Source organism: Vidua macroura, chromosome 1, assembly GCF_024509145.1.
Source record: "Vidua macroura isolate BioBank_ID:100142 chromosome 1, ASM2450914v1, whole genome shotgun sequence".
NCBI lineage: Eukaryota > Metazoa > Chordata > Aves > Passeriformes > Viduidae > Vidua > Vidua macroura.
Window position 1 is genome coordinate 38,796,513 of NC_071571.1, and position 21,850 is coordinate 38,818,362.

Consider the following 21,850-nt stretch of genomic DNA (forward strand, 5'->3'; position numbering starts at 1 on the left):
GTGCTTGAATCAACATGTATCTTTCAGCCGTCTCTGAGTGGACTACTCCACTTAGAGATTTTTTTGGCCTGATTATAATCACAAAAGACAGGAGTGGATTTTGAATGTCTTTATCTCAGTAACTGAGACCATTGTTTTGTCTTGGGATTTTTTTCTTTTTTTTTTTTTTTTTTTTTTTCCTTGTTTTTTTTTTTCTTGTGGATTAATTCATTTGCTCACCTAATGTGCATCTGGAACTTCAGGTGCTGTTAGAAAAGCTCTCTCTGTTGTGACATGTCTGGCTTAACGTTCCCGGTTCCAAGATATGCTCTATTGGGTTGCTGGTATTTGCATGGTTAAATCAGATTGTCTTATCAGCCTGGGGTGCCCAGCTGGGCTTTCAGGTTTCTCACTCTTCTGTGTTCTTTGTAGTGCATTGGTCTGCTGGATCCTGACTTGTGAAGGGCTGCTGTCCTGAAAATCATGCAGGAAGAGCCTTGGTAAGATCATTCTGCTACAGTGGGGAAGGGCATTTACCAGATGCATAACAAGTGGTATGGAATGCACACTTGCCCAGCTGTCTGGCTCTGGGTGTTTGGTTTTTTTTAGAAAATAAATGCAGAGTACCTTGCAAAGTGACTCAGACAGCACAGCCTGGTAAGCACAGATGAAGGATGCAGCAGAGGTGATGGTGTTGGTACCAGGAGATGGGTCTGCTGGCTTATACTCAGCAGCACACTGGGCTTGACTGCTGTCATGGGGGTAAAGGTGCTGCTGGGAGCTTTGAGAGCATTGCTTCTCTTATTGGCTTACATTTATTGATGTGTGTGGGTCGGAGGTTGCAGAAATGAGCATCTTGTTGCCAAGGCTGAGTATTCTTGCTGTTGTTCTGCTTGTGGGGGTTCAGAATTGGTTGGAGGCTTGTTGGAAGAAGCCCTGCCTGAACCACATTGTCTTTCCACAGGAGGAATCATCTTTGCACTGTTAGCCAAGTTTACCATCTCCTTGGGGATTCCAAAAGTTTTTGAAAGCTTTGCTCTTGACCCATGTCTCATGACCTAATTATGAAAATGCTCACTGTTACTTTCTTAAATCTTTTCAAAATTGATTATTTTAATACATTACTTTGCAAGTGAAGCTGAAAGATTAATGATCCCAATGGATTCAGAAGCTAAATGCTGCCCTGATAAGTGTTTGATCTGGCTTATGGTTGAAATGCTTAAATATGATGGCAGGTTTGGGCAGGTCTGAGTGCTGCATGGTGGTGTATTACCTGTCTCCATCCCTACGAGTCTGCATGCAACTTCTGTCTGCACCGTGAACATGAGCTAATTCAGGCTGGTGTCTCTGCCCACATAAGTGGGGAAGTTGTCTTACGTTTACCAGTGGAAAGGTCCTTTCAGAAAAGGGTTTGTTGGGAATGTTTGCTGTGCAGTTAACTCACACGCTTGCTCTGCAAGAATACCTTTGTGTTGTATCAGAAGTCCTGCCTTGCAGACTAGCAGCCATGACACAAGTCTCCTTGAATTTTGCAGTGTTTAGGTTCCTCTTAGTTGCTTTTGGATGTGAAATGTAAGGTCATAGTTCATGGTGGTCTTTCTGACAATGTAATCCATCTGTCCAGTGCCATAGATCTTCTGAATGTTAGAATGTGGAAAAGATGTGCTGGTTTTGTGGCTACTGTGATTGATTATTGCACCTCTGTCCTTATGACCTGACTGATAAGGTTTTTGCAACATTTTCAGATGATTCAGAGGATGGCTCTGAGGGTGCTTACATGTGCAGTGTTATCTCAGCGTATTATTAGCATTTTACAATTGCTTTATTGGCTCCCTGTTAAGCAAAATATTGACAATAAAAATGCTATTTTTGTTCTGTGATCCATGCTATGGCTTTGTCCCCTCCTAGTTAATGGCTGTGCTTGTTCCTAATTTTGCTACCCCATTGTTCCTGTGACAGGGAGCTACAGAGAACAGAGGTTTTAAAATAGATGTTCATAATCTCCACCAGCCCTCTGGCATATTCTGCTGACCCTCAGGGAGTCTTACTGGGAATATATTGAAACTTGTGATATCTAATAAGTGAAGGTTCAGGAGCCTGACGTAGACAGCAGAAACGTCGTCTTCTGGGTAAAGTAGGACAGAAGACTCTAATAACTCAGAGGAATTGCAGAACCTTTCAGCAGACAGACTACTAGACTTGACGTATATAACAAAAGGTGATAAATTATGTGTGTTAAGTTATTTTGTGTTAGCACAGCGTCCACACCTCCATGATGTTAAGATGATAGATGCACCTCTAGTCCAACAGACTGGTCTTCAGAAACAAAGTTCACAACCAGTGCTTGAACCCTCTTTTTCCCCCCTCTTCCACTTGGATCACCATCCTCACTTGATAAATGGGTGCAGCAGGGATGCAAACTCCTCTAGCTCAGAGGAAGTAGAACTTCCAGCCTTGTGGTGCAAAAAACTGGACTGCTAACAGATGGAACCTACCTCCTGAGCATAGTTGTGCCTCCCAGCTCTTGGGGGATTGGGAAATCTATGTTATTTCACAATTCATGCACAACCTCTACAAAATCTTCTTTCAGGTTTCTCAGACAGCCTCCCGAATAAACATTATTCATTTTTTGAATCCACATGCTTATCCTAACAATGAGTTTAGATTACTCCAGATAGCAGATTTTTTTCTTTGCAGCTAAGTGAATTCTTGCAGGATCCTTCTTTGTGTGGCTTATAAAGTGAAGTGTGCTGAGCTGAGGCGGAACCTTCTGCTGTAGTGCATGTTTTCCAAATTAAATAGAATTTTATTCTCATCTTTTTTTTTATCTCGGTGACTCTTGAAGTCTGTTTCCTTCTTTACACAGTGTGTGAAGGTCTCATACTGCACCGACCCATCAGTGCATTTCCAGGCAGCACATTTGTGCCATAGTGGGGCACAAAAGGATCTGTATTTACTGGTTGTCCAGATACTGAACAAAGTAGAAATTAAAGAGGTAGAGCGTTTTCTACCTTAATTTGGTGGTGAAAGCAAGTCTAATGACAATATTTGCAGTTGTGGCTAGGCATCCAGGCTGGGTGAATCTGACAACTCAGTAACATCCTTAGTAGCACTAAAGATATCCTGCCCATGCAGAGGAAGACAACGCAAATGATCTCAGGCAGGGAGAGGATGTGGTGCTTTGTTTTATTGTGGTGGTTCTGCTAGGACTAGGACTTCCCAGGAATATACCTCTAAGGCTGAGCAGAGAGATGAGATTTGCTTCTGTGCTGGGACAGTCATCTCTAGCAATTCAAAATACTAGCAGCAAAGCCTTCAGGTCTAAATTGCCCTGATCTTTCCCAACATAACCATGTGGGTAATTAATGTCACCTATGTGGATGTTCAGAATAAGCCATCAAAACTAATGTTTTCTGCACCCGCCACTCATAGAGCATTTGATGAATCATTTCCTTGACTCCTGGCTTCATTGATTTGGGGTTTGAGACCAGTACCAGTTAAAGTTGTCACTGGTGTTGCATGTCTTTGTGCTCTTCTTTAAGGAAGTATCTCTTGTCATCCTGTTTCTGTACTGCATGTTGTGACTGTAGAGTGTTGGCCTCCCAAAGAAATGTACTTTTCTGTCAAGGAACCGCCCTCCAAAGCTGCTTTCCTCTTCAGCTTCTGAGCTGATTAAGTACTCCATTCTTTTAATAACTCCCAGGCCACTGGGATCATTTACTAGGGATCTTCCGTCTGTCACCAAAACAATAACATCACTTGACCCCCTCTTACTGATCTCGGAGGCCTCTTAAAAGTTACAAACAGCCAGTATAAGACCTTTTTAGTAGTTGCAGCGATGGTAAGTGCTGTATTTGCTGTTGGTCACCATGACATGTTTCTCATCAGCTAGAAGGTTAAAGATGAGTGTTCTGAGAGCATGCTGGGGAGGCTTCAGATAGATTCCTCACTCCTCCTCTCTGTAATGCCACTTGGGAAGTGATTGGCATACTTGCAAATGTCTGCACATCCCATAATATTGGATGACATTACTGAACATAGGCAGCAGAATGTGGCTTCTCTTGCTTACTCAGTCTCCCTTCCCTTGGCCTTCCGTCTCTTTCCAAGAGTTCTTCTCACAAAAGCTTGCTTTGGCTGGGAATCTGTGTGATGGTATCTTGTGGTACCTTCTAGGCAAGGGCAAAGACCAATTAATTGCCAGTTAAGGAAAAGTTCAGTGGAAGATTATTTTTGCTGGACAGGGAGCATATTCCATTCTGAACTTAACTGGAGATGCTACCTTTCCTTCATAGATGAGGATCATGGATAGTTGAGTATGCTGCCAGTTTAAGGTACTACCTGTTGGCCTGTGTAAATCTTCCCAAATCCTAGAAGCATGCTGGTGCTGGTTGCAGCTTACTTTTGTTACTTGTGATTCTTTTTCCCTTCTTTGACTTGGTGATGAGGGGAGAGCCCTAAGGATAGGTTCCTTAGTCCTGTCAGTGACCATATCTCATCTTTGTGGTTGCCATCTCACATAGAAGCAGCTATGAACAAAACAATCTCATTAGACACATAATTTGGATTGCTAAATCAAGTCTTGTTTTTCTGAACTGTAGGGAGAAACTGTTCAGGAACACAGGACACCTGCGGGAAAAATGTGGTCAGAGAACTAAAGCAACAGGCACAGCACCTTGAGTGGGAAAAGCTTCCTACTGGAGTTTCTGGTTCTGTGTAACTTGAGGGACCAACCCGCTTTTTAAGAGCTAACTACCCTGTGCTGTTTAATTTGTGGATCATCTGAATTGTATTTGAGAGAAGGGATTTGTTTTTCCTTTTGAGTTTTGTGGATGGGCAGAAACAAGGAAACAGGTTTAGTCTGCAGAAAAGCCCTGTAGCTTTGGTCTGGCAAATCTCTGATTTCCTAAACCTCTGTAGCACATGGGATAGTCTCTGATGAAGGATATTCTCAGTATGGAGTTACTGTTTTACATCCTTGGAAACGTTAATAAGGAATAACAGAGATGACTATGCAAGAACAGAAGGGTTGATTCCATTGAAAGAGCAATTTTAAGCATTAAGAAATAGCTTTTAAATTTGGGGAGCATAATAAGCATACAAGTTTACTTAAACTCGGGAAGGAGGAAGCCCAGTTACCTTTACTTTGGTTTCCATAGATGAAAGAGAACTTTTTTCCTTGTCAGTCCTTCAGGATTTTTCAAATGTGACAGACTAAGTAAGGAATGCATTTAGTTACAAAGCAGACTGTCCTATATACCAGCACAAAATGTATTCAGAGCCCTTTGAATTTTCTGCAGAAAACTGCAAGAGAGTCCCTCACAGAGGTGATTGAAAGCCACTGCACAGGAAATCAACTTCTCATCCTGTACATAAACATGAGCCAATTCTACTATATCTGGCTCTCAGAGCAGTACACACAGTAAATTGTTAACCCCATCATCTGACCTAACCATTTATCTTTACTTCTCAGTATAGTTTTGACAACTGCTGAGTAATGAAAGAAAAAACATGGAATGCAGATAGCTGTAGGAAAAAAAAAAAAAAAAAAGGCAACAATCAACCTCCTGACCCCCTCCACCAAAAAAAATCCCCAACCCAGAAACCCAACCACCCCACACCTCAGTTTCAAACAGCCCTTTAAAGCAGCAAACAACAGGAGAAGATGAGAAATTGCCTGATACAGTGGCAGGATCTTAAATATGGTTAGTATAGAACAGAATTAACATCTCTGTAGAATAACAGACATATGAAGCACGGATTTTCAATCCTTCACACTTCTTAGTTGTGTTAGCACAAATAAATTAATAACCCCCCATAACCTTTGCGGAACAAATAACCATAGCGCCTTTCAGGTTTTGAAATGTAAGCTCTGTGTGTTTTTAACGTTGGTTGTTATACATGAAGGTTGGCTGAAATAGGTAATTCTGCTTATAGAGTATTGTTCCCATATGAGGATTCAAGCTACGTACTCACAGCTGCTGCTCTCCAACATGGACTCTCAGTTCCACTAAAATCAATAGTTGGCACAGCAGGGTACTGTTGTATGGTGTGTAAATAAAAGGGTGTCATTGTGTATCACTTTTTTTTCCCCTTTTCCCCTTTCAGATTTAGATTTGCTCTTTTTCAGGAATGCATCAGCGAGTGTTTGCAATGCAGGCAATTTGAAGCATAGCTGCTTAGGGAGAAAGAAGCTTTCCCCCCCTCCTTTTTCTACTTCCCAATAGGATTTTAAAATAAACAACAATTGCATTAATTATATTAATTATCTCTTAACAATGGCAGGGGGAAAAAACCCCAAATAAAACAGAAACTCGTTTTGCAAATGTCAGTTTTATGACAAAAAGGAATTCACAGTCCCCCAGCAGACAGCTATCTTGCATACCAAGATGCAGGAAAAGTGTCATAGAAAGAGTGTCTTAATTCTGTTACAACAATTTATCCTCCCTCTTTCCTTAAGTCTTGCACCTATATTTGAAAATGTGTGACAGTTGTGGTTATAGGATGTAAGAGCTGCAGATCTGCTTTTCAATAAACTGACTTTGAAGTTCTGTTTCATGCGTTTTCTTTTTTATTCATGCATCTGGTCATATAGAGTGGTTTACTTTTTTTGGCTGCAGACTTGGCAGATACAAAATGCAGATGTTGTTCTTCTGACTTAAGCTGCTATTTTAAGCTTTTTGGCCAGCGGTTGGAAATTTTAGGTTCAGTTGTTTATTTGCTTATCATCAAAGTGGTTTTTGTCATATAATTCATATACGAGTATTAGCTTTCTGTGTTTACTTTCAGAGTTTGAGATTAAGAGTATGGTCTTTTTTTTCCCCCCTTAACTTTTTTTAAACCAGCATGCTCTTTTGATTAATAATACAGTAGAATATGCTATGCTTCAGAGAACTTTTATTTGCAAAGAAAAAAAACTCAAAAAAACCCCAAAAAACCAAAACCCCAACCAAAACCCAGCCCGACCCTCACATTGTGCTGCAATGCTTTCCCTTTAAGAAAACCATATCTCTCTCCAGATGCCTGCATCTCTTTGATACAAAAGGGTACACTAAGTTCCATCTATAAACAGAATCCACTAATTAAGAGTAATTGCTTCGGAGATTGGTACAGACTATTCAGCATCAGATGCATGTTCCTCTCAGATATCCATTAGCCTCTAATAAGATAATGCAGATGTGCCAGTCTGTTTCCTGTTTCCTTCTATTGTACCTTTATTGCCGTATATGGACCAATGGGATGGGCTGAACAATAAGTGGATGTCCTTTTGCTCCCAGAGCCCTTCTCAAAGGAATGTTTGTTATTAGATTGCTTTTTCTGTTTAGTTTCACATCACTATGCTAATAAAGGAAACATAACACTCCAAAGGCTTTTTTTATTTTTTTTTTTACTTCTGCCACGGTAACTAGTTTATTGTTTAATTAAATCTCGTTGGATAGCCATGAAAACAAAAATGCAACATCTCGCAGTCAGTGAAAACTGGTGCAGAACGGAGTACAGCCTCTTTATGAAATAAAAGTTTCCATGCATTTTTAAGAGGTTAAAGGCAGTGTGGTTATCGTGTTACTGGATCTGACTGATTTACACTTGAGTCGTGCTAAATCTGCTGAATTATTCAGTACTGCTGAATGCAACACCATCAGCCAGCATAATAGAAAGCATATGCATAATCAGGAATTTCAATACAAACTATACATTAAATACAGTATGGGTTCTCAAAACTTGACTTGTTTTGTAAACAGCATTAGAATATGTCTTGGAGCCAGCTAATAAATAAGAAAGAACTCCATCAACTCTGTCCCTTGGGGAAAACAGGTAATATATTGTTGAAAGGTTTTATATGCAGAATTTCTCTGAAATTGTTTTTGTTTCTCTGAGAAGAGCAACTTGCCTCTCCTGTCTTACTGCCCAGGCTGCCCTCCCAGTCCAGAGGTTCCTGTTTTAGCCTAAGATTTAAGGGAGGGGTGGGGGGTTTGGCATTGGCAGGAAAATGGGAAATGAACTTAGAAGAGACTTCCTCTGTGACCCTGGAAACTTTGGGGACAGCAGTGTTGCAGACCGAGGGCTTGGAGAAGCAAATTCCCAAGTGCCTGGCTCTGTGAAGAACATGTCCTCCTGTTGGGGTGCTTTTTCTGCATTCCTGGTTTTGTCCCCCAGCTGTAAAGGAAGAGCAATGCAGTCTGCTGTGGCAGAAAGCTGTGAGGATGGGAGATTTAGCTTAAAAGTTTTCTGGATGATACATCATGGATATCTTAAAATGACTGCTGAATTTCAAACATTACCATAGGTAGGGCAGAACTCCCCAGTGACCTTTTCAGAAGTGAAGGAAGAAAAAAACCACAAAAATCCTGCTTTACTTGTAATGCTGACAATTTAATTCCCTGCTATGGCTAGTGAGAGGGGAGGAAGAGGAATGTGGAATTGGGGTGTTGTTGGCAAAAGGGAGGACAGAGCGTAACCTTCCTACTGACACAGAACAATTGGCCAAGCCTCCTACCTTGGCTTCTTGCCTGTCCAGCTGTTGATGAGCATCAAAGTCACCTGTAACAGCAAAGGGATTTTAGGCATTCAAATAAATCTTATACAAATGAAAAATTCAGAAGGATGAGTTATGGTACAGTAATACCAAATATTGTTACCAAATGGAAGCTAAATAGCAATATAAGGAATGAGGCTCAATACATTTAATATATTTCAGGAGAAATGACAGATGTCTGAAGAGCAAAGCTGTTTTCTGTAGTCAAGCCTGTGCAAAATGCATGGGGAAATTAAGAGACAATAAGAAAAGTTGGGTTACTCTTTATCCAATAAAATTTGAAGCTTATATGTGAAAATTTGGTAGTTTTAAATTTCTTCTCAGGTCCACAAACATTGAGAAGAAATATGGAAGAGACAGATACACCTGCTGCATTAACTGCAGCTGATAAATATTCTGCTCTGCACTAGAGCTACTGTAGCCTCCTTCCCCTGTGGCCATCTACTTTATCACTGAAGTCAAGTCAATAAAAGACCTGTAAAAACCAAAAAGGAGGAGGTATATGTTCTGTCAAAGAAAAGTCATTGGCTGCTGTTCAATGCAAAGTAGTGCACAGTGTGATCATCTCTTGGTGGACATTCAAAGGAACTTTTCTGTATGATGCTTTTCCATACTGCTTGTACTGAGGGCCTTGTACTCATGAACAGTCACTAAGGAGAAGTCTATGGAAGAGGATTTTCATTGTATGCTGAGGATATCCTCTGAAGTCCCTTGGTCACAGCCATTTTCTGAAAATTTTGCCTTCTGCCTCCAGGGCAGAAATCCATGCTGTTGCTATGGGTATTTACCATAGCAAATGACAACAAAGGAAAATCTCCTTCACACTGCTGACAGCTGTACAATGTTTGAGCTATGGTACAGGTTTAGTCAGGCAAAAGAGATGTTTTCACCTTGGAATCACATGGAGCCTAGACATCTCCGGCTGATGTCCAGTGTTAGGTCCATCACAGTGAGAATGTGTCCCATCTGGTGATACATGAGTGAAATGTGTCATGGGAGTTGTGCCATGGAACTGGTGTGAATGGGAAAGCTGATTGTTTGGTTTCCTGTTCTGCAGCAGTTTCTACTTTGGGATGTCCTCTGCTGTGCAGTGATGAAGGTGATGGGTCTGTAATCTCTGTTAGCAGAGCTGGTGACTTGAAGTTCCTAGGTAACCATAGAACACGAGTGGCATTAGCTCCTTTACAAGAAGCTGGAGCTGCTGATATCTAGCTATCTGCCCACAATTTGCTTCTTGACCATCACATAGATGTTCAGCTATGTGAACAACCTGGTGCTCCCAAGGAACACAGCTTGGAGTCAAATGATACACTGTTTAGACTATCATGACTTCTACACGATACTCTAGAAGACTTTTACATGTCTTCTCTCTCTGCCTATGGAAAGTAAATTTCTGAAGAACTCTGAAGAGGAGCAAGTTGTGAAGGCTTATCTCCAGCACAGCTATCTGCAGGAAATTTCTGGCCATGAGTGGTGAAAGGAAGGTGGTTTTTGAGTAAGGCAAGAAAAACTTACTTTCATGTAGTAATTCCAGTTTATAATTACATCTCATGTAAAATTATAAGCATCTAAAACTATATGATTATAACCTAGTTTTGGCACTGTTAAATATATGTATTTTTATACTGAGGAGATATAATACTGCTGTGTACTGTCATCATCAGCTCAATCACAGATCATGTTCCTTCAGTAATGAAGAACTGACCAAAGAGTTTTCCTGAGTGCCTTTTTCCCCCTCTGTCCTGAAGGAATTGCCTTTTTCTCAATACTTTTCAGTTAAATATGCAAATATATTTGATGTGGTTCTGGGAACGTTTTTAAGTTATGATGAGCTCTGCATTTTTCTGGCTAATAGAAATATAATTGAAGGTATTAGATAGTTTTATAAGATGAATTTTGTTTCCAAGCCCTACATCATTTAAAAATAGATGACCTTGTTCTGTGTTTAATTTAATGCACACATTTTTAGGGCTGGTATTCATCAGCATCCCTCTCCTGTTCTTTTTTTTTTTTTTTTTTTTTTTGCAAACACTTAGAAGTGTGGTATTTTTGCCAGCTTTTGTGGAATTGCTTTATAAAACTTCACGTGTTCCTTTGATACTTGACTTTCCTTGTCTCTTAAGCTTCATAAAGCCTTAGCTAGGTAAAACAGACACCAGAGATGGTTCATCTCATTTTGTGTTGCTAGTGAGTCAATGTATTTTAGCTGCTGGGACTCCCTCAAAAGATCTGCCTGGTTTCACTGGTCTCCAGGTATGTGGTCCTTGAGCTCAGCCTGGCCAGCAGCTGTGCCTTTGCTTGCTGTATCCCCTTCTTACAGCCTCATCTCTGCATAGGTTTGCATCCATTACCATTAAAGGCATTTTGTGCATAATTTATACAGTTATCAAATACTTACAAGCTACATTTCAGTTATCCCCAAGCAGGCTGCACTCAGCAGAAGCTGCTGTCTGACAACATGCACAGCTGGTAACCTTTGCTGGTATTCCACACAGAGCAGAAATACTCCGCTGCTTTCTGACAGGCAAACATATGCACCCAAGTTGGGTTTTTTTCTTTTCTCTCCTTGCTCATTTGAATTCTTACCAACAACTGGTGTGCTGAATAGCAGCAGTGATAGTCAGTACTGTGTTGTCACAGTTTTCCTCCTCTGGCAGCAGTTTTGCTTTGTGACCTTGACACATCATTTCACCACTCCTTTGTTTTCCCACCCAAAAATCCTCTTGCCTTTGGTTTCAGGCTATAATTTCAAAGAATTACAGATAAAAGTGCTATATAGTGGTGGATGTGGTTACTGATCACTGACTGTGGCAGATGCAAGAGTGTAGTCATTGTCTCAGGAAACAAAGCTTTAGTCAGCCGTGGACTGTCTTACTTTTGGGTCGCTGAGTTTGCTCTGTGGCTCCTACTGTCTTCCTTCTACAGTGTGTGTTGGAGGAGATGAGTAAACTCTCGTGCAGGGTGAGCTCAGGTGCTGGCTACAGCACTCACTGGCTTTTGCCTGGAGAACTGCATGAGTAGCTACAGGAGCAGTGTTTGCAATATGGAAGTGGCTGCAGCCTTCCCAGTAAGACACCAGTAGCATGTACTGGTGTTGCACCAGCAGGTTGACTCAGAGGCCACCAGCCATTTTCTTTACATAGACTTGCACTGCTATGGCAGGAATATCACAATCCTGTTCTCAGCCTGAGGCTTTTGGTACAGAGCTTGAAAAAAATAAGGACCCCTTGAAAGGTGGTGACTGTTAGGGTGAAACACTGAGGAAGATGTGTGGAGCTCTGGATGACTTTGAAGATGGTGGTCATGAGGGCAAGCAAGTTCCCTAGCAGAGCACAGGAGCAGTGTACTGCAGTGTATTGACTCATGTCACTCACCCAGATTATGAAATAATGGGTGCTTGATTGTTTGGGCAGTTCCCCCTACCCCTCGGAAAAAAAAAATAGAAAACCATTAGTGAGGTGTTTCCTAAGGGATAATAAACTAACTATTCTTTGTGAAAACCGTCTTTATTAAACCAATTGCCTCTTTAACAGCCCAACTCAAAATTGCCGTCAGGTGCATGCCTCAGTGCCCTGCCTGAGCCATGGCACTGAAGGGAGTTGAGAGCCTCTTCAGTGCCAATCCATCTGTAGCTTTTAGGGGGACACTGAAAGTTTTCATACACAGGGAAATTTTTCAGATGTTGCTTATTTTTCTCCCCCAGCATCAGTATTTCAGGTAATTATTGATGCATTGGTTTTAAATCTGGCAGTTTTCACCACAAGACTGCGTCACACCAGAAATAGCTTTTGGTGTTGCACATCATGCAGGGAAATCAGCTTAATGGGTGTTCTGCTGTTATCTTCAGTAATAGGGTGAGAGTTTTACATGAGCTGATCTCGTGGGATGCTGATAATAATAAATTGTAATTTAACAAAAATAACAATGAGAAAAAAAGGTTCTTCTATGTGCACATTTTAAAGATATGTATATTTTAATCAATATATTGTTTTCTTCCCCCAGACTGTGTCAGTGTGCATCTGTAGAGAGCAACTGGGCTCCCAGAGAAACATTTGTATAAGCAACTGAACTGCACCCTGATATAGAGTAAGAAGACTTTCTATTCACAGTCTGCAGAGCAAGGATGTCCTAGAAGAGAGAACAGTAGGAAGCAGTGATGAAATATAGGATGGACCTGATATAGTGAATCATCACACAATCCAGCTTAAGCTGTACCTTCAGGCTTGACAGCCCTCGTCATTCATAATTTGAGGTACCTAATTTTTTGGTCTGGAGTGATGCAACGTAATAGCTGTTCACTGTGAGGTGTTAACATGACAACCAGTAGCCGCACATGTCCAGTACCGGCCGTGAATGGACATATGACTCACTATCCAGCAGCACCATATCCCTTACTTTTTCCTCCAGTCATTGGTGGACTGTCACTACCTTCCCTCCATGGACTCCAGAGTCACCCACCAACTAGTGGATGCAGCACCCCATCACCTGCAAGTAAGTGCTTGGTATTAATACCTTTTATTGACCAGCTGTCCTCTAATAAAGACTGATCACGTTCATTCTGAAATTATATCAGGAGTGGTTGCAGTTGTTCATCTATGATGTATTTTACTTGGGCAAAGAGCATGTATTTGTTTTGAAATACCATTTTCACTTCCTTTTCTTTTTATAAAAATAAACAGGCCAACTTTATGGCATGCCAGAGCTATGGAAACCAAGAGTGACAAAACCTGCTATGCATTTTGGTATATGCTGCATTATTATATTAGCTGCAGAATCCAGTGTTGCTTTTAAGGAAAAATTGACCTTTCTGTAATCATGAATGGTGATGATTCTTCTGTATAGAATCCTCTGAAGTTGCACAGTTATTAAAACTGCTTTAGTTTTCTTCCATAAGTAGCTCTTTTCTTCATGTGCAGCTTCTAAAGAGCAGTCCACTGGTCAACTGGTATCTGTGAGCTACCTGTGGCTGCAGAACGAGCCCTTGAGTCTGTGGTTGAGGTTTTTTTGTGGTTTAAGCCCAGATAGCAACTGACTATTGCACAGCTGCTGTCTCACATCTCCTTTCCCCCATAGTGGGATGAGGAAGAGTATTGAGGAGGGGAAAAAAAGGTAAAACCCATAGTTTGAGATAAGAACAACTTAATATTGAAATAAGATAACAGAATAATTGCAGTCAAAAGGAAGGCAACAAAAAGAGAGAGAGAAGTAAAACCCAGGAGAGACAAGAGATGCTCACTACAGTTGCTCACCACCTGCTGACAGATGCCCAGCACAAGCAGCCATCGGCAACTCCTGGCCAACCCCCCCCACCTTTATATACTAGGGATGGCATTTTACCTCATGGAATATCCCTTGCCCTGTTTGGGTTAGCTGTCCTGGCTGTGCTCCCTCCCAGCTCCTTGTGCACCTCCTCACTGTTAGAGCATGGAAAACTGAGAAGCCCTTGGCTTAGGGTAAGCACTACTTAACACAGTGATGCTTTAGTTGTTGCTATCAACATTATTCTCATACTCAATCCCAAAATCACAGCACTCTACTTGCTTCTAGGAAGAAAATTAACTTTCCCAGCCGAAACTATGACAGTTCTACATGCAGTACTGCTGAGTGTATTAGCTGGGCAAAGTTTTTTCTTTGCCTTATGACAGGCATGCTTTCTGCTTGGTCTTAGTTTTATATGTGTTTAAGTGGTTCCAAACAAAGCTGTCCCAGGTACAAACTTTCTAAGTAGGATCACTTAGACAAGATACATCTCTGCAGGTCTTTGCAGTGGGTGATTCGTGTATTTATCACTCAGGAAACCCAGATATATACAGCTTTGGAGATGAGTTTGTTGTTGAAGATGCTTGTCTAAATACATTACTGCGGCTGTTGAATATGAGAAGTCTTGACTAAACAGCAGATGTGTGGAACAATGCACTTTCTACCAAAATCATATGATCAGCAATGTAGAGCTTTTCTTTTCTATGAATTATTCCTGTGGAATTAAGACTGATGCTTTATTGTGTTGCTGATGCATTATTAATGATTAATAAACCAGTCAGTACTCAGCCTCTCAGAAGAGTATTGCTTAGTATGAATTTCTGTCAATATGCAAAATAAGTGCCTACTTCTAAATCTTGGAGTTTGTGTCTTTATGCCCTGGTCCCAGCATTTTCAGGTCAGTATTTTTGTGGAGGTGCTTTGCAGCACTGGCTCTGTGTGACCGAGTACAAAAGCCTGCCAGATTTTGTGCATAGCTCAAGGCGATAGGGTTTGCAAATACCAGCTAAAATTGGCAAGATAGGAAGGAGGGTGACTTGAGTGAGAATTTTTTTTGAGACATAGTCCACAGGATGACTCTTTTGGTTTGTACTTCTCTGTTTTCATACCTGTACTGTCAACACTCTGTAGACTTCTGATTCTGGAACTTGAGGTTTATATCGCTGGATTTATAGGGACAAGTTCTTGGAAGCATGCAGGTTGAGCTTTGGGTTGTATTTCAGGGTTCTGTTCTCCATTGTAGATTTTGTTTTGTTTGTTTATTTGTTTATTTTCTCTGCATAGGCCAGAGGCAGTATGATTGATGGTCTCTATTAAAGTTAGAATTTATGCTGTGTGGTGTAGTAATATGGAACTCTCTTGAAAAGACCAGAAAAAATTAAAGGTTGGACAAACCAGTGCTCTTTACATGCTTGAATCTATTGTACTATTTATCTTCCAGATTCTTTTCATTCATGTAAAATCCAATAGAAATGACTTTACATAACAGGAATGTTATAAAGAACTCTTTAATCTTTATAAAACAATGCTGTTCAACAGCTTTTGTTCAAAATTATTGCCATTTGAGCTTTTGTATTAGTTTTATTTTGTTCTGTCTTGGTTATACACTTTTAATGATGGCAGAATAACCTTATATCAAGTTGCATTAAGTTATCTTAATCCACAGTTGGGGCTGGTATCTCCAGTCCCATGAAACAGACAACAGTACATCTTAGGCGCATGAATTGTCTGAGCACAAGGGGCTTGCCATAAATGCTCAGGATGGAGTGATTTAGTTTCATTGATGTTAATAATGCTGTCGCCTCTGTGACCTGTGGCTCGGCTTCTGTTTTTATACTGAGATACATAGTGCAAAATACTTAATAATTGAAGGTCTGGTCGCAGTGCTAGAGAGGTCAGAGGATGAAAAAACCCACTTTTACGGGGTACGTGAGCCATGCATTAGCATCGAACAAGACCACGGTCAAGAAGATCATTACTTTTGTGAAGTCTGATTGATTTACCTACTGCTGTGTTACCCAGTGGAGCACACAGCAGACATCTTCACTCTTGACATCAGGTGGCACGCAGGCTTCCCTGGCCACATTAATGAATGAGGAGTTTCTTCTACGCAGCAGAGATGGTTTCAGGAGGTTACTGCTTACCTCATTTAGAAATGGTGAGAGAAAGCAGAACTGGAAGCATTCCTCTGCTTTTTGGGTCATGTACCAGCCTGTTGTAGACCAAGAGGTTTTGGTTCTTTGCCAGACTCAGAGCAGCTATGGGAAATGGACAGAAGTTCTACAGAGCCCGACATGTTTGCAATAGGAAAATCATAGAAGACTTGTGAAATATTTTGGGGAGGAATAAATAAATAAATATGGGCAAATATTGTTACATGACATTTTATTAAAGTAAAACCACCTTAAGTTCAGGTGAGTAGCAGTCACACAGGCAATTCTTGTTTCTGAGTGGCATCACTCTCCATCAGCCCTGGAAGAAGGGTCAGGCCCCATCTGGCCATCATGAAACCTAATGCTGCTGCCAGAGGTCAGTAAGGCAGCTGTCACGACGTGAGGATACCAGCTTTAGAAGAGTCTACCTTCTTTATAAAACATCTGTTGTGTGGCTGTAGCAACACATTTTAATTTGTGGAAAAAGATTAATTATTATGAAAATAAGTCTTACAAAAACTCCCAAACTCCAAGAAAACATCCCTAACTAAGAGAATGACCACCTGAAATTTGAGAAGGCAGGTATGTAAAAGCCACATGGATCATTGTAGTATATCCATGGAGTTGAAAACTGGTGAGGAAAGTGCTGCCTATATGTTATGACTGATGGAACTGCAAGGTCCATAGTGATGTTGCAGTTTCACAAGCAAATATCAGCATGGGGAAGATGAAGCCCTGCTGGTTGTTTATAGAGTATCTTTGCAAGACTGGTTCCTGTAACATAACTTCACCCCAATGTGTTTTACAGAATTAGTTTACACAGCTAAATACCACTACATAAGAAAGCCAGTTGGTGTAGCTGGAGGAAAAAGCTTAATCTGAGCTAATGCTGAGCTAATGAAAGGAATCCCTGAGTGTATCCTAGACCACATTAAAAAAGGATCTGGACAATAACCACAGTGGGAACCACTAAATAATAAAACACTTTGTTTGGCAGTTCCCTTTCTGCTTGGCTTGAGCATTTGTTTGAACCAGGTGATTTGTGTTGCCCATGGCATTTGGTGGGAGCACCCCCATATTCTACCTCTAACCCCCACCCCACATTTTGATCCTCAGGCTGCCAACATGAACCTTCAAATCCTTGATATCCCCCCTTCCATTTATTGCAAGGGAGGAATAGGAGTAGCTTGATAAGGGGCAGGGAAGAGCAGTCAGTCTGGTACGAGAATGTCCTGGAACTTATATAAATTCAGTAAGGTTGCTTCATCCACATAGCTTGGAAAAAAGTAATCTGAATGTGTTATTTAGAGGACTGTTGGGATGCAATGGAGAAAATTCCATATTAAGGTCACTCATTGTATTTTAGCCAAACTTTTTCAATCTTTTCTGTCTGGGGTGTTTTAAAAGTGTATTGTGAAGAATAAAAGACTTTATGTTCTGTTTTATGTAAGTCTTCAAAATATGAGAAAATGTACGGAAAGTAAGATCATCTGAGGAACTCAAAGAGATAGACAAGGAAGCACCTACAACATTATTTCTGGTTGTGCTTTGTAAATACTAATTATTTTATTTATTAGTCAGTATTACACATCAGGCTTTTCAGACATGCTCAGGACAGGCAGATTGTTGTTTTGGGCATTGTTTTCTGCTGGAATTGTTTTTCCTTCTATTAATGCAATTATTTACTACTTGAACTTCATCTTAAAGATTGCTTTCTTTTTTTTTTCCCTCCCTGGGGAATGGATTTTCCACTGGTATCATTAAAAAAGTACAGTTAAATCCAGTGTAACTGGTATAGTACTGCAAGATACTTTTTGCCAGCCCCACCCATTGCAGGAATTCATTTACTTTTCCAGTCCTGTTGTTAATCATTATATTGACACAGAAAGTCCTCCCAAAAGCACTCTTTGGCAGATTGCATTAAATATGAATAGCAGATATTCATTACGATGTGTTGCCCCCAAGAGAACTCTAAACTATCTGCACTACTCATGAGCAGGCAAATACACTAATTCTCCAGCTATTCAAATTATTTTCAAATAGTTTAGTGTGTCTCTAATAAAAACAAGAATGTCTCTGTTTCCCTTAATTACTCAGAAGGTCAAGGACTCCCACATCTCACTTTACCTCACAAAATGGGGAATATTCCTATTGGAGATTGGAGTATGGTTAGTATATGATGGATTTTCTTCCATTGGCATAGTTACTGAGGCAAGTGCTATCTGTAATGGACTGAAAAAAACCCTCCTCATCACTCTGACATTCTGGAATGATCTAAAATAGTATTATAATAATTATATTGAATTAGGAAAAAAATACATGAATCAACCTCATTTGATTCTGTTGTTCTGAGCTTTTTTTCACAGCGTCTATTCTTAGTGTAACTGCCTCCCTTTTTTCCAGTCCTGTCTCTCTGGGAAAGCTTGCTGTGTGGTCATTTACATGTATATGCAATTAACAGATGACTTTCAGTGTACCTACTCAGTGCATGTGTTGTCCATCATTATTGGAAAGACAGAACATGTGTTTGCATTCAGAAAGAGGGGGGTAAACAGAACATGAATCTCAGATTTCTTAGCCGCAGCTAATGTTGCCTCATGCTGTCAAGTCTGAGGAGCAATGTCCAGATGATACCCTGCACATACCACTCATGACCCTGGAAACCACCATTTCTTTTCAGTTCTTGCTCTATGTCATGTTATGGATTTTTTTCCTGGTGGAGCTCTTTGTGCAGCTTGAAACCATCCATGCTTTGATTATTGAAACTATGTTACATTGTCATTTTCGGATTCTAGTTCATCAGAAACTATCAAAAATTTAAATTTGCCTTTTCATGTTGTAGCTTCTTTTTCAGTATTGCCACTTTCAAACAAACCAGGAGCTCCTCTCTACTCAGTGCAGCTAGTGACTCCTGCCACACCACTGCCCTGCCAGGGTGGGTCCTCAGCACCCTGTGGATACAGCCCACTTCAGATCTTAGTGGGCAGTATGCTCATCTGTGAGAAATCAGTCTGGGTGTGTATGGACAGGAATGTGCTTCCTGGGAGGAAGCCAAATTTAGAAATTATCTGCTCTGGCAGGGAAAGCGTGTGGTGCAATACTGGCATGTGCTCCGTAACGGCTCTGCGCATCCCTCGTAGACATGCCGTGGTCTGAAGGAGCCTGGTGTTTGGAAGTCAAATAGCAGCTGTCATAGAATTGCTCCTTCCTTCCTTTCCCAAAACAGGGAAATTCCCCAACAAAATGCCATCTTGCCTAAGGCTGGAAATACATTTCTGTGGAGTATTGCAAATGACCTTCTTCTCTGCTCTCGCTCAACGAAAATAACACCCAGTAGCTCCCAGTACTGGGAATGTCAGGAATGAAGAACGAAGGGTTTGTTGTAGCTCCCCATTTTTGGTTCACTTGGGGTGACTCCTCTGTTGCCCTTCCACCTAGTGATGGTGTGTTTGGTGTCACTTCCTCCATCCATGTTCAAAAGGAATGTAACGCCAGGCTTTGGGTTTGTCAAGGTGGCAGCAGAGTTATTTCAATATCTGATGTCTTTCCAATCAAATCAATAGGTGCAATCTTCTGAAATTGCTAATAGTGTAATAATTCATTATACTAAAAACTTTTGATTTGCCAGCTTTCTTTCTGAAGGTGTATGCTTAGCAGCTAATCATGTCATTTTAGCTATGTGGAGAGTTTCCATTCAGTCATATTGTCATGTTCAAAAGGCAGGTCACTGTGTGGACTGGGGGGAATTTTGTAAATACCGGGGTTTTTTTTGTGAGCTAAAATGGGTCTTTTATTTTGCCACAGTTGCTGGTCTTGGTAAAGCTTTCCTCCTTTAGTCTACCTGAATTGTGAGTTTGTGTTTACTATGGTTTTACCAATATGTGGTGTTTAATTGGGGAATCCTATTTAAGATTCAGACAGGGACAGATTTTTCTTCAGGAGAGATCAATTTATGGTTTTCCTCAGGTAGAATATCTTCCCCTTTTGCCTATTTAGGGAATATGGGGAACAAATTGTGTTATGTGGACTTTTCAGCTGTATCAATGACAACATGTTTCCCATTTAAAATGATAAATACCCACCCTATCTGATGAGCCCTGAAAGGGCAGGGAATCCTTTTTCCCTTCCTTTGTCCTTCAGCGCTCCGTTTCCTTTCTTACTGCCCAGAATAGGCCTACACCAGTAATATTCATAAATGATTTACAAAAGTAATTCCTGTGTAATAGCTTGGGACGTCAAGATTTTATGATGCTGCCAGATGTGCTATCAAACAAAATTATCTGGTTCAAAAAACTTGTGATAAATCTAGTCAGGGGAAATTCCCCAGGGCAGATTCACTCTCTGCAAAAGTAACTGTATCTCATAAAATTGTTAGATTTGCCTTTACCACATGTTTGAAATCAGACTTAAAGCAACAATTTTGTTCATGTCAAAACTTAGGTTTGGTATAAACTAACAAACAGGAAGGACTGGCCTTAAGTGACAGAAAACTCTTTTCCTTTAAAAACACCCCACACACACTCAGAGGAAATGTCAGAGTAAATATCAGAAATATTCGGAAAACCAGAACCTGCATCCCTAAGATACTCAACTGTTTTGTCTAGATAATGCATTTTTAGAAAGCTGTCATACCCTAAATATAGTGGGTCTCACCAGGGTTTGGCTGCTGAACTCCCGATGGCTATTAATATGAGTACTCTTAGGTTGTGCAGTGAGCAATATGCCCAGCATCTTCCCTGTGTGTTTGATTTTTCATGGTCTGAGTCAGGGAAAGTGTGTTGGTAGCAAGGTGTGTGTTTTGGCTGGGAGTTTGGGTTTTGAAAGAGGGGAAGTGCTGGAGAGGCACTGAGGTCCCTGTGTGGCCATGCCTCCATATTGGGGAAGGCTGGACAAAGGCAATGTGCCCTTGGCTTAGCTCCGCAATTTTATGGTGGTCCTTATTTCTCAGGAAAGCCCACAAGGATGTTTAGGTGCCTACGAAAACAAACTTCATAGGTATAAGTACTTCAGTTATGCCAGAGGAGCAAAACGTTTTTGGGCATGATTTTCATCCCATAGTTCAAGGTGTCTGGGAGAGGGGCTGAAAGTCATGACTGGCTGCTGGGAGCATCTGAGACAGAAATGCTGAGTTCAGGTGATGGAAGAGTGGTTCAGCATTTCTTGGGAGGCTAGAGCAGAAGAGGAGAGGTGGATCTGGAGACTTGTGATGTGCCATGTTTCTAGGGAATGTGCTTCTACTTTTGGAGTACTCTGAGATATCCGTGGGCTTGGCATGCCATTAGATAGCACACTTGCTTACAGCTTCTGCTAAGAGGGAAGTCAGGTAATTCATGCACTTAATAGGTGTGGACCTCCAGGTAAAGCTTTGTCTTTGCTACTTTTCAGTGCTGAAGGACAGTTGAATTTGATTTAACCTCATCACTAGCTTTCCTGAACTTCATATGTTTCAATCTGAGACTTGTACTAAGGCTGATACTCAACTTTTTCTAAGAAATGAGAACTGCAAGAAATTAAGATGGACAGAAAAAAACCCCAGAAATACTGTGGAAAATTAGAAAAATCCTTGCCTCATCCTTTTAGGATGGATTTCCTCATCTTTTCTATGGGTGGATTCAGACCCCAGCATGACCACACAGCTCCTGCGAGTGCTGTGGAGACTTTGCCTGTGGTCACAACTGAAGATATTTTTTTCCTGTATGTGTGTAAAAATTATGTAGTCGATTCTTAGAAACTAAGGCCTTGATCTCTCAGCTAGAGCAGTAAGAGCAGATTACATTCACTCCTTTAATTTAAGACCTAAGATGCTTTTCAAAAGCTGGCTTTTACTAAAGATGTATTTTGATATTTACAGTAATGTGGGGAGTATAATTTCTGAGATAATGAGAGGGAGGCAAAATATAGGTTTATGCAGTTCTCATTTCTCAAA

At 40.8% G+C, this 21,850-nt stretch overlaps 1 protein-coding gene across 2 annotated transcripts in view; it reads left to right on the plus strand.

The window, feature by feature from the left end:
* Positions 1-442: 442 nt before the first annotated feature.
* Positions 443-21,850, plus strand: part of RARB (retinoic acid receptor beta) — a 204,448-nt gene continuing 183,040 nt past the window's right edge. Inside the window, exons 1-2 of one of the 2 annotated variants that reach the window (XM_053970722.1) lie at positions 443-479; positions 12,515-13,003. In XM_053970722.1, coding sequence (XP_053826697.1) covers positions 12,826-13,003 — 178 coding nt within the window. In that variant the 5' untranslated portion in view covers positions 443-479; positions 12,515-12,825. Of the gene's footprint in view, positions 480-9,939; positions 10,008-12,514; positions 13,004-21,850 lie in introns of those variants that run through there. The other variant, XM_053970716.1, reaches the window with a different exon arrangement.